This window comes from Perognathus longimembris, chromosome 10 (assembly GCF_023159225.1).
Source record: "Perognathus longimembris pacificus isolate PPM17 chromosome 10, ASM2315922v1, whole genome shotgun sequence".
In the NCBI taxonomy this organism is placed as follows: Eukaryota; Metazoa; Chordata; class Mammalia; order Rodentia; family Heteromyidae; genus Perognathus; species Perognathus longimembris.
The window spans coordinates 3,377,807-3,390,581 of record NC_063170.1 but is presented as its reverse complement, the minus strand read 5'-3'; the positions used below and the strand labels follow the sequence as shown (position 1 = coordinate 3,390,581).

The window sequence follows — 12,775 nt, the reverse complement described above, 5'->3', positions numbered from 1 at the left end:
TAATCAGGGAACCCGGAGTGTGAAACACATTGTCGATGAGTTTACTTGCCTGAACTCTGCAGTGGCTTGGAATAGATCTCTTGCAAAATGTGAAGAGAAAAAAAAAAAAAAAGAACCTTGGAGACTATAGAAAGACTGAAACTTTTTCTACAAAAGGCCAAATAGAAAATATTTCTGGCTATGAACTAGACAGTCTCTCCTGCAACATCCAAGTATACTAATATAATGTGGAAATAACCATGGATATGGTGTAAATGAGTGGTATGGCTATTTTTCAATAAAACTTTATTTGTAGAAACAAGTAGTAGGTCAGATTAGGTATACAGGCTTTAGATTCCTAACTTTTAGGAATGAGATTGTAATTGAGGGCATTTCCCATTTCACTCAGTTGACAACATTTTTATTTTCTTTGTATTTAAGAATGATCACATACAATATGTTATAGGATGCGGGCACAGTAAAAGGATAATTGTGTAAGCTTACTCAAATTTCCTGATAGACTTCAATTCAGTTTTCAATAGAACAACCGAGTCTACGCTGTTGCATTTGCTTGGCTGCTTTCAACACTGTTGCCTTAAAGAGAGGGGAAAAGTATTTTCTTTAATCTTCTAGGATGTATAAAGTCATATTCTTAATAATAGCATCTGAAAATCAGTATAATCCAAAGGTCCTCACTTTGTAATGTTTACAGTAAGACTCCAGCCTCTTAGCATTTAAGTGTTTTCATATCACATCCATTTAGACATCTGCAGTTCATTATCATAAATATCACAGTTGTGTGGGACCATATGTTCCAGCTTGAAGCGTGTGTATGTGTGTGTGTGTGTGTGTGTGTGTGTGTGTGTGTGTATATATATGTATATATACATATTGGGAGCAATAAATCTCAGGAACCTTAGGCTTGCCATGGGTATATGCAAAAAAGAACATTTCAGGCACGTGGGGCCTCCTGTAATCACAGTAATATACTAGCACTCCCATCTGAGTATCTTTCCATTGCAAAAGTTGCCACTTTTGATGGAAAGCTATGATTTCCATTGGGCTCGTGCATTTCCCACGCTAATTCAGGTTGGGGGAAAAGCAGCACGGGATGCTTTTGCTGCGTTCACTTTGGCTTCCTAGGGAAATGTAGGAGGGCTGTTGTGGTCAAGAGAAGAAATCACAGGAAGATAGAGTGCTTGTAAGAAGTGACGAGACTCTTGGCGCCCATCCTCCTCCATTCCCATGAGTCTGAAGCTAGAGATGGTGCCATGTGGCATAGGGGGTGCAATAAAAAGCCTCTCCCCGATGGAGGCTGAATAAGCCTGACCAAAGACCATCTCTTTGCTTACATGAGAAAGCCAATATAGGCATACTAGAATTAATGGTGCCTTATGTACTGTGAGCCAAATCATTGTATTTTAATTTCCTGCTGAGGTCTCGTCAACTTGATAGAACCGATCCATAACCACAGCGCAGATGCACATCTCATCAATTAGACAGGACATGGCTCAAATTACTTGGTTATAACCAGAAATAATTTACTAAGATGCTCTGATTGCCAACTCTGTGCCAGGGCTAGAGCTGAACAGAGCCAGAGACCCCAAGAAATGTTGGTGCCGGTAGCCTTTGCCCTCACTGAGCTCTCTTGCTACCAAAGGGTGAGACCGAAGAAAAATTTCAAAACGGTGGAAGGTGGTGTTCTGCAGGCTCTTACAGCTGGACTGGCATGTCTGATGACCATTATGAGCCATCAACATTGCCAGTACCTTGGGTATACAGTTTAGGAAAAAGACCTCCCATTGCTTAAGTGGTGCACATGAGCCCCCAAACATCACCTTCACTTCTGCAAGCATTGCCAGGCGTGCTTTGAAATCCAGGTAGTGCAAATCCATCTCTGCATAGAACCATTTCCAGTATTGCCAGGGAACAAAAGGTACAATGTTCAAGATATGTCCAGGTTTTTATACAAAAGACGAGTATATCCACACACCAGCTACAGATTATCTCTGACTTTGGTGAGATTCAAACTTTATATTTGAAGACTGTGGATCAGGTTTTTGTGCTATTTTTGATCTGGGAACTTGTGATGATGTTACAGTAGAATAGCAAGGTCTGCAGTCAGCCCACATCTCAAGAGTTCATTGATGAAATCTACAGTTACATCAGTGGTAGCACTTTGCACATGTCTCCTTTCCCCTCGCCTGCAAAGGCAGCAATCTATGTAAAAAGCTGTGGACTATGTTTAGGTGCTCTGGGCTGCAGGAAGTTGAGTCTGCACCCCATTTATGTGTCCCCCCCCACTTCAGAGCTTAAGTGTTCCCACAGCTTTGACGCATAGGTTCTTCTGGCTTTCACTCCCTAGATTTAACTACCTACTTTGATATTCTTTCTCCTTGATTTCATTCTTTGATGGATCTTTTGTAGAAGAATTTGCAAAATGTACTATATAGCTCACTATCCTAGAAGAATCTAGACCCTCAGCTCCTGGGACAAGATTCCATAATCTCTGTAGAAAGCAATTCCAGCATTACTCACTACACATGTGTGACATTAAGGAAGTTTCATCTCTGAGCCTCAAGTTACCTCTTCTGTAAAATATTGCCTTCATGGGACTGTTTAGAGATATGATCAAGCATCTAGCCCACTGCTTGGTAGATACAGAATGACGTATCTGTACTAACTATTTAGAAGACAGACCGTAGAGTGAAAAAGTAGTCTTCTGTGTTTCTTAGGGTGATTTGAACCTGTAGAAAATCACTCTGGGTGACTGGCCTCTGGATTCATTCATGTGAACCCATAATACCCTTTGATGATACAACTAATAATACTAGCTGAGCTGGTGTAGATCCCAGAACAGGCTCAGAAACCAAAATTGGATAGTTTACATGATTTTCATACCCAACTAATCTATCCACTCTCATGGATAAAGTATCTTGGGAAACACGCCAGTCAATGATTGCCTATATTAAATTTTATGTGGAAAACTCAATTTCATGAAAAAACATATGTAAGTTCAATTACCTAGAAGAGTACATTTAGATCCATAATGAGATATATGAAAATCAGATGGAAAATGGCAATTTTCAGAGAGCTCAGCGTTTCAGGAAGGTGAAATATTCTTCTAGGGAATTGCTTTCCCTGGAGATCTCAGAGATTGCCCACTGGTTGACCTTCTCTCACTGCTAGGAAGAAATTTATTGCATGGAATTATAATCTGGCTGCTTATAATTTCTAACACATGGTGCTTATTTGATCTTTTCATATGATGATGAAATGGAACACCGATTCTTTAATGTGACATCCCTCCAAATAATTGTGCAGTCAGGCTGTATTCTAAATATCATGAAGGTAGCAAATATATCTTATTAAACTTTAGGTTGGCATTTATCCTTTATTGTTTACTGTCTTGCACCTTGTGAGTGAACACATGCTAGTTTTAGTGGGTTGCTGGATAAATATACTGAGCTTTAAAATGGTAGAATTTCCTAATCATAAGAGAGCTCCATGAATGCTAGACTTTTCCCAACAACATCCCTGCTCAAAAGTCAGAGAAGTTCCACTTCTAAGTACAGAGTGACAGGCATGTTATTTCATCTGGAAGAACAAATCCTGTATTTCCTTAGGGCTTTCCAGTATTTAGAAAAATGTAATATCAGACAAATGCTGGTGCTTTACATGGCATTCACTAATTGTCTCCCACCAGCATACTAGAAGAACTCCACTTCCTAGTCCAGTAATTTCTAAAAGTTGTGGAGTATCTTTCAGTTGTACTTCCAGGTGCTTTCCTGTTCCCCTTGCTTGGCATTCCTGGAAAGCTCTGGGAGGAGGTACCCCTCTGGGAACAGCCCTTCCCTAGCACCCCAGAGTCCAATCCCCCCACATGCCTGGCCAGCCCACTGCTCTTTTTGCCTTTCCCATGCGAGAGCCAAGCCAGGCTGCATTCCACTCAGAATTGGATTCAGGCTGACCCTCAGCCAGTTATTAATAATAACGGTGCATTGTTGGGAATTAAGGTGGTAGTGACTGAAAATATTTAAGTTGTTTATGGCTTATGAGTCTTAGAGCTTGAGTATGTAACTGTCTCCATGAGTCTTCCCCAGGTCTGTCTTCTCCTGTAGGATGGTCCGGACATCAAACATGGCGGGCTCTGAATCCCTCTCTAAGTGTAGCCAAGACACTAAGCCACTAGGGTCCAAGTCACTTCACCTGTGAAGCATGTGCCCTCACAGTTATGATGGAGCCAATCTGTGTTTCTTTCCATTGGCCCTGGAGATGCCCATAGGAAAGGCGAGAAGTGGCACTAGCCATGCCAGCTCCATGAAACACCAAGGGCTTTGTGAGCGACATGCGTGAGATAGAGGAAAACATCGGTGACTCTCAGACGCTGGTTCTACCATTTCCCTTTCACTGAGAAGGTGACTTTGAGATCAACTTACTCAAATCTTCATTTGAGTCTGTACTGTCATTGTCACTTCTCCTTGGGGACATAGTTTAAAAAAATGTACCTAGCTGCCCAGTTATGGTTCTACTGCTCATTCAGCAGACAGGGTTGAGTGTGTGCTGTGTTGGGTGCAATGCTATATACAAAGTATATCCAATTCAAAATGCAAATTCATTGTAATTATAACCACCACGGGCTAGACAGTGTCCATCATCTTATCGGGAAACAACTTGCCATGTGTTAAAGAATCTGTAGTGAGCAGGGAAGGTAAGACCTTGACAGGAGAAAACAGATTCTGAGTGAACAGTTTAGTTTTTAATGGTAGACAGAAAAAAAACAATTTATGCCCTGAAAGCAGCTATGAGGTCTGTCTTTTTCCAAGCCCTTGAGGGTTCACAAGGCAAAAAATAGGTTTCTGCTGAGGATCACTTGACTGAATCATTCCTTACATCTTCCCCTGACATGATGGAATTGAAACTCTATTTTATCCAAGTTGGAATTGATGCGTGAGATGGTATAAAGACTATTTTATGTGTCTCATGCACCTATCAAAACTACACAGAGGCGAAATCCTCTCCTGGGTTGATCAGTCACCGGGGAGGCTTCCAGGAACCTCACAGAAGCTCTGTGCATGTCAGCACTGACTCAGCACTGACTCTGGGCCAACGTGAGGCCCAGAGTGCAGTCTGGGGGCCTTCTGGAACTGAAAGCATAGTGCAGGAAGAGACTGGGCCGATGGGCCTGTTGTATAACCACTGAACTGATCCCACATGGGGGGGGGGGAGGGGGACCAGTGGCAGGCCCAAAGAGCCTCTGGGCTGAGCCCTGTGAGATCTTCCAAAGGAACTTGGTGCTTTACATGCCAGTGGACATGTCAAAAGGATGTAAAAAGCAATGATTCAATCGTCCGTATCCCGGGGAGAGTCCATCTGATGTGTCTGAACTGGATGTGTCAAAGTAAGTCCTCAGAGAGGCTCACATTCCAGGCCCCACAGATGTGACTTTGAACATCTGCCAACATGCGGCTCCTTCTTGCGCATGGAACAATTGTATTCCGTGTTCCTAAGCAGGCCAGGGGAGCTGAGATGGCTGGTCCACTCTTCTGGGAGAGAATAAATGACCTGTAGTTTACCTTCTGTGCATGGGCAGTGAATAGGCTCCGGAGATGGCTAGAAGAGGTGCTCCTCTGAGCTGAGGAAGATGTTTCAGAGAATTTGCAAGGCAGGTGGAAGGCACGTTGGTACCTTGCAGTCAACAACATGTCTTCATGAACTGTGACAAATGCTGCACTACCAGGATGTTCCTATTATGTGACAACACCAAAACTGTCATTCCCTCACGTGGCAAGTGCTGCGATCCACACACATCTGTCTATGGGAGGTGTTCCTGCATGTACAGGCACAGTAACTCATACACATCTGTCTGTGGGAGGGTTGCCTCTCCCGGGAAGACTGGCTCAGAGCTGACGATCCTGATTCATACACATCCTCGCACAAGTTATACAGGCCGAGTCTGGGCACCAACTCTGAACAGGCTCCATAACAAAAGTGCTTACCCGTTTATAAATCTCAACAAATGTACACAACTTTGAGGACTGTCTTCTCATCCTAAGATCTATGTGTGTGGATCACAGATGGAATCAAATATGCTTAGGTGAGCAGCGCAAAATCCATGTGTTAGTTCATACATATCTCTTTAAGCAGAACCGCTCTATATTTTTCAGATAAATTTAAATCCATCTGCATGTTAATATTTCCTGGGATCATAATGCAGCTTAATTTGCTCCTTCATATATTTCTAGATGGTAACAGAGCTAATGCCTCTTGGATTTTCATCCTTAAGAACCGCATTCAAAGGAAAAGAAAATAGAAAAGCATAATAAAATCAAGGTCAGGGAGATTAAGCCCCCTTAATTCGTGTGCCAAACTTCCCATTTCAATTGTAGTTTTGTCTCCTAGCTAAAGTTTGTCTTTTTGTGACATTTGCATTAAGCCCAGAGGACATTTTGAGAGGAGACACGCTGAAAGCATAATTGAAACGCTGAGTGGTGCCATTTGTCTAATTTGCATTTTCCCTCAGGTAGGGGGGTTCACCTCCCCCTCTCTTCTCCTGGGGTGCTCTAAGATTATCTCAAAGAATTATATGATGCGATTGATTCAATAAGTCCCCATGTAGGGTACATTATATGTTTAGCTTTTCTTTCTAGAAGCCATTTTTGAATGCCACTATGATAAAGTGCAGGGAGAAGCCAATGGTAGGGTCAGAATAGTGCAGAGAGTTCATCGTCCCCTCAGATAGAGGTTTCAAGACTTGTTTACAAGTTGAACATTATTAGAATGTTTTTTGGTTTCGATTATCCACACAATGTCCTCTCGAGCTGCTTACAAGGTTGTCTCTGTAGAAACAAACATTTTTTTAGATAGTCAGAAGCTGTTCAGTTTCACCCTTAAATATGTTATTTGAACTCCGCACCTCTAAACATGCACTGTTTGGGGCTATGGACAAAGCTAATGAGACCGTCATGAGGGCAGGGGGCTTCTCACCATTGGCTCCTCTTAACCAGGAATGTAAGGTAAGGTCATAACCGACAGGAAAACAGCCTTTCCCCCAAGAGAAGATAGAAAAGAAAAATTGTGAGGATTCAGTGCTGATGAACCATTCTTCCTATGTGTCGAGTTTGTCATTTAGATAATGCCAAAGTTGCTAGCGTAAGTGCTTTGCTAAGACATGTGTCTTATCAAGCCTTCACTATTTGTGCTTCATGTGTTTCATGACGGATATCTGGCTGTCATTTAGGGCGGGGGCCATTTGTGAATGTTCTAGATGAGGGATGAGCAAAGGAACATAGTCCTAAACCCAGCCCTTTCCAGGATGTGATGAATGTCACTCTGAAGGTTCTAGTACACACAAGGACTGACCATTTTGTTCATCTTGACTCATTAGATTTATTTGATGCATATTAGAAAAGTCCTTCCACTGATGTCCATTTCCCTGCATAGCCGCCCACGTGAGGAAGGAAGTTAGAATTTCACCAAGTGAAGCAAAGAGATTCACAGGTGGACAGGGCTGGCTCAGAATCCGCTGAGCCGGGCTTCCTCCAGTGGCCATCTCCATGGTAACGGCACAGGCAGCAGCCCTGAGCAAGGCTGCCCGCCTGGACAGAAACGAGAGGGCACGGAGTAGGCAGAAACCAGCTGGAAGAGGGTTTCCACACCGGAACAGGAGAGGGCGGCCCTCTTAGTACTCGGAATCATGAGAACATCGGTAATCGCCCACGTGGATGCAACTCTGAGCTCTGGCCAGAGGGTTCTGTCCATGGAGGCCTGTGTTGTAGTTGCTTCTGCATCCACGCCTCGAGTACGCTGTCCTCTAAGGAAGGCGTTGTTGTTAGCCTTCACAGCAGAAGGCAGAGCTCACTTCTGAGCTAGCACCCAACATCCTAGCTGCCTTCCCGAGAGCGCAGAATAGCAGCTCCTGGCATGACGGGTCCCAGAACGCTGCTTCCTGCCAGCGGTAGCTAGACGCTGTGGGACCCTGGCATCCTGAGAGTGCGTTGCCCGGGGTCCTAGTTTTTAGTTTACGATGCATTTGGTTCATCTTGGGAGCTCCTGGGAGGTGCTGGTGCTCAGACCCCGATTCCAGAGAGAGGGGGGCAGGCATCTTTTCAATAGTCCCCTGATGATGTCATAGATGTTAGCCTTGAGAAAGAAGGACACTCGCCATGTAAAGCATCTGCTTCTGCCTTGGGGCAGGGGGTGGGCGGCAGGGCTCCAGGGGAGAGCGGTGAGCAAGTGCAGCCGTAGGGCTCACTGGACCCTGTGTTGAAAATGAACTGTACCACTTGCAGGTAGAGACGGGACCGAGGGCCTGGGACAGAATGAGTACAACAGGAATTGCACTCATTACCTGACTCATATAACTGTAATTCCCTCTGTCTATCACCTTTATAGTAACAATGAAGTAATTAAAAAAAAAAAAAGCAAAGACCCTCCGAGCTGTCAGCCAGTTGATAGGGGTGGGAAGAGGGTGGGGGTGTCCCGACTGGAGGGCCTACGACAGTCAGTAGGTCTCTATTGTCCCCAGAGGGGACGTCATCTACGACAGGAATAAAGATATACATGCAGTACACACGCAGATCTAAGTATAACTGTGATAAGAGATTTCATAAGTTTATCTGTGATATTAAGACTTGAGAAGATGGTGGTAATTACAGAAACAAAATGCCTGATAAGGCTCCTTAGGGGTATAGGTAATGACAAACCAAAAGCCTGGAAGAGCTGCTGAAGATGAGGCTTGCTGTGCGGCTGGGAGGCGGTGGGCAGGCCACTGTCCTGGGCAGAGCTGGGCACCCGGAACCACTCAGTGAATGACAGGCGTTTGTCCAAGCCTCTTCCCTTCAGTGCCCACACAGGCTCCAGTCATGCTTTCGGCTCCGCTAAGCTTTCATGGGATTGTGGAGAGAGATTAACAGGCACTGCTGACTTCACAGATGTGCTATGTCCAAGCCAAGTGCAAGTTCTCCAACTCTTACCCGTCTCCATTATTGGGCTTCACCTCATCAGGAGGTCACCGACGGTCTCCATCTTGATTCCCAGCCTTGCCCATAGACTCTCCTGCTCATGGCATAGGAGACCATTCCCCCACCCCACCCCCGCACCGCACCCCAATTCCCTACCATGACAGCCTCATTTTGCTCTTAATTTTTGGAAAGATCATGATTGATGGCCTTCTGTATGGACATAAAAAATGTATTGCATTTATTACTGGAGGTATAGGGATGAATAATAATAATAATAATAATAATAATAATAATAAAAAACAGCCACCATTGCTGCCCCTGACTCCAGTGAGAAACAGACACATAGAGTAGACATATTTATATAGCAAGAAGCTGTGGGAGGGAGGATGAAGTCCTTGGAGAGGTTGCTCGAGCTGAATTTTGCAGAATGATTAAGACTTCAAGAGGGTGAGAGATACTATGGACTGGCCAGAGCCAGCGATAAAAGCCAAGGTGTAGAAAGGTTGTATCCTTTATTTTTGACATTGTATCAATAGTTTTTAATTAATTCTCAAAGGGTTGTACAGAGGGGTTACAGTTTCATATGTAAAGCAGTGAGGACATTTCTTATCAAATTTATTACCTCCTCCTTCATTTTTCTCCCACTTTCTCCTCTCCCCAATCTCACACACACCCCCTCCCGGGTTGTACAACTGGTTTACAGTATATTGTCTTCTAAGTATTGCTGTTGCATTGGTTCGCCATTGTCTCTCCATTTTGATGTGTCCCTTTCCTTCCCTAATTCCAATAAAAGTATATACAATACTCAGGGTACCAAAATCAAATATAGTGACAACAGGGGCTAAAACTTAGGGAAGAAAAACAGAAGAAAAAGGCATAATTTCACATGGTTCGTTGAGAATATCAACAACGAAGATAAACCACTTATTTCCAAAACTTGGAGTTCATTTCACTTAGCATCCTCCTATGTCTTCATACAAGCATAGCAATTGAGCTATTGTGTTCTCCTGCTAGGCCTATCCTAGACATGTACTAATTATTGCCAGTGAGGAAAAACATAGAGTCTGTTTTCCTTTGGGTCTGGCTCAGTTCACTTAGTATGATTTTTTTCCAAGTCTTTCCATTTTCTTACGAGTGGGGCAATGCCATTCTTTCTGATGGAAGCATAGAATTCCGTTGTGTATCTGTACCACATTTTCTTGATCCATTCATCTACTGAGGGGCATCTGGGTTGGTTCTGTATTTTAGCAATGGTAAATAGTACAGTGAACATGGTTGTGCTGGTAGCTTTAGTGTGGTCTTGCTTGAAGTCTACTAGCACAAAGCCATTGGGTGCAGGTGGCTCACTATGGAATAAAGGGCAGTGCCAGGGTTGGGGCTCGGGATGCTTCAAGGACTGAGCCATCCAGCCTACCCACACTCTGCTGTGTGTCTTCTTTTTCCCAGTGACCTTCAGCGACTGTAAGGGAAACGCCAAGCTGCGCTATGAGGTCTCCAGCCCCCACTTCAAGGTGAACAGCGACGGCAGCTTAGTCCCGCTGAGGAACATCAGTGCGGTGGGCCGGACTCTGTTCGTCCACGCCAGGACTCCCCATGCAGAGGACATGGCAGAACTTGTGATCGTCGGAGGAAAAGACATCCAGGGCTCCTGGCAGGTAGGAGTTCTTCGGTTTAAGTTGGGTCCAAGGGGAAAATTAGATCCTGTCTCTTATGTGGAAATGGGTCTTTAGTGTGCTGTCCAACACTCTTTTCATTATTGTTGCAACAATGACATAAATACAACTCAAAAACACAAAATGGTGAGAGGAGGGACAACAGGAACTTACCGGTTCATAGGTGATGCATTGTGATTGTTGTTCATGGCTAGCCTCTGGTGCCCGGATGACAGTAGTAGCTCTGATTTGTATCCACCCTGTGGTTCTATATTCCTTGCGTTTGCCTGAGAGAATCTCTTCCCAATAATGCCAGCAAAAGCTACATCTGGGGTCTCGTTGGCTCCCCTTGGGTCATGTGTCCATTTCTGGACTAAATGCCGTGTGTCCCTCTGCGACGCTCTAGCTGGACACACCTGGGCCATGTGTCTTTACCTGATGTCGGGGCTGAGGTCACCTCCTTCACCAAAGCACCTGACTGGGAGCCAAAGGCGGGTGGTGACTCCAGGTAAACCTGGCGCTCTCACCAGAGGTAGGGAACCCGTATGGGGCAGACAAGATGGGGGCCCCTTCGAGCTGTGGGAAGAGGCAGCCATTGCAGATGGTACTGCCCTTTGGCCATCCGGCAGGGTCCATTCTCTTCCAAGTAGATGCGCACGTGTGGTGACCTTCATATTCCTTGCGTGTGTGCTTACTTGGTGAGCACCACCAACTTCTGCCCAGGCTCCCAGAGATCTTTCGCCGGGTCCTTCGTGAGCAGCTCAGAGACTTTTTTGCCTTTGATGGATGGTAGCAAGTCTCAAAAAGACCCATACAAAATATTAACTGAGACAATGGTAGGCCCCTAGTTTGGTGAGTCTAGCCTGCTCTCCTACCCACCACCCTGATCTTTTGAAGCCTATGGGTCTCGCTACCTTTTTCCATCTGCACATCCCTAATTTGTGACTTGGTTGGGTGGTGGCCTAAGTGTAATGCCACAACCGCGGGGCCACAGACATTGAGAGCACAGCCCTTCTGCCAACACTGTATCTGCGGTCTCGAGAGAGGTGTCTTGCTTCTTTATGTGAAGACGGGAGGGCTCCCACAGGCCTCGGGGGCGCAGAGTGGCCTGTGGGCAGCCCCACCACCACCGTGCTCCTGGCAGGCCTCCCATGGCCCCTGGCTTGCCCAGAGCGTCCTGCCCAGTGCTGAACTGGCGATGGATCGTGGAGAGACATTTCTAAGGACAGAAGGTAGTTGCTATGAAGAGAATGGGCAAGTCCCATAGCCCATCATTCCCTTTCCTATCTGTGAATCTGTGAGGGAAGGGGAAGAGCAAGACCCCAAGGTGAAGCTCAGCGTGACACTGATCGCTTTACGGAAAGCAGGATATTGGTGAATATATGGAGACCAGCATGCAGACCGATTGACTCCATCAAGGCAAGCGTTTCTCTGACTAGGCCACCGCCGTGTGCTCAGCATCTCACTAACCTGTGATATAAACCACTTGGCAGATGACAAAAAGCACAGAGTTGCTGAGGTTCGCAGCACCAAGGCTGCTCAGGAACATAGAAATGCTGAGGAGGGCCAAGGCCGCAGCCGAGGGGCTGAGCGCGTCCCGGGGCCGGCGATCAGCACACAATGGAGGGAGGGGGGGCTCATCTTTATGTCCAGGAAAGATGAGGTCAGAGTCCCTTGCCTGGAAGAGAGCAGGAGGGGTTCTGAGCGCTTGTCAGTACGAATTCCACTTTGTTGGGGACAAGAAGAGCAGGCTCTGTGGCCAGAGGCTCGGACACACACACACACACACACACACACACACACACGCACGCACGCACGCACGCACACACACACACACACACACACACACACACACACACACCTCTTGAGGCCCCGCTTGGCAGCCGCGGAGCTCCTTCGAGCTGTTTCTCTGGACCGCCGTCTGAACACACCGTGGACGGAACTTGGCGGCGGCGGTTCGCTTGCTTCCCGCACCGCACACGGAGGCCGCGAGGCTGTGCAGTGTGCCGGCCTCCAGCAGCGCCGCCGCTCCTCTCCCACCCGGGTTAGAGTATGTGGTTTGTAAACAGCCCTTGTGCATGATTGAGAGAGAGAAAGAAAGAGGGAGAATAAGGAAAATAGCAAAAAAAAAAAAAAAAAAAAAAAAAAAAAGTCCCTCTAAAGGGAGTAGGAGATTTTTGT

General features: G+C 45.7%; 1 protein-coding gene across 1 annotated transcript in view; it reads left to right on the top strand.

The window, feature by feature from the left end:
* Cdh13 (cadherin 13) overlaps positions 1 to 12,775 on the top strand; it is a 661,187-nt gene that overhangs the window by 270,970 nt on the left and 377,442 nt on the right. Inside the window, exon 3 of the mRNA XM_048355041.1 lies at positions 10,389 to 10,597. Coding sequence (XP_048210998.1) covers positions 10,389 to 10,597 — 209 coding nt within the window. The remainder of the gene's footprint in view (positions 1 to 10,388; positions 10,598 to 12,775) is intronic.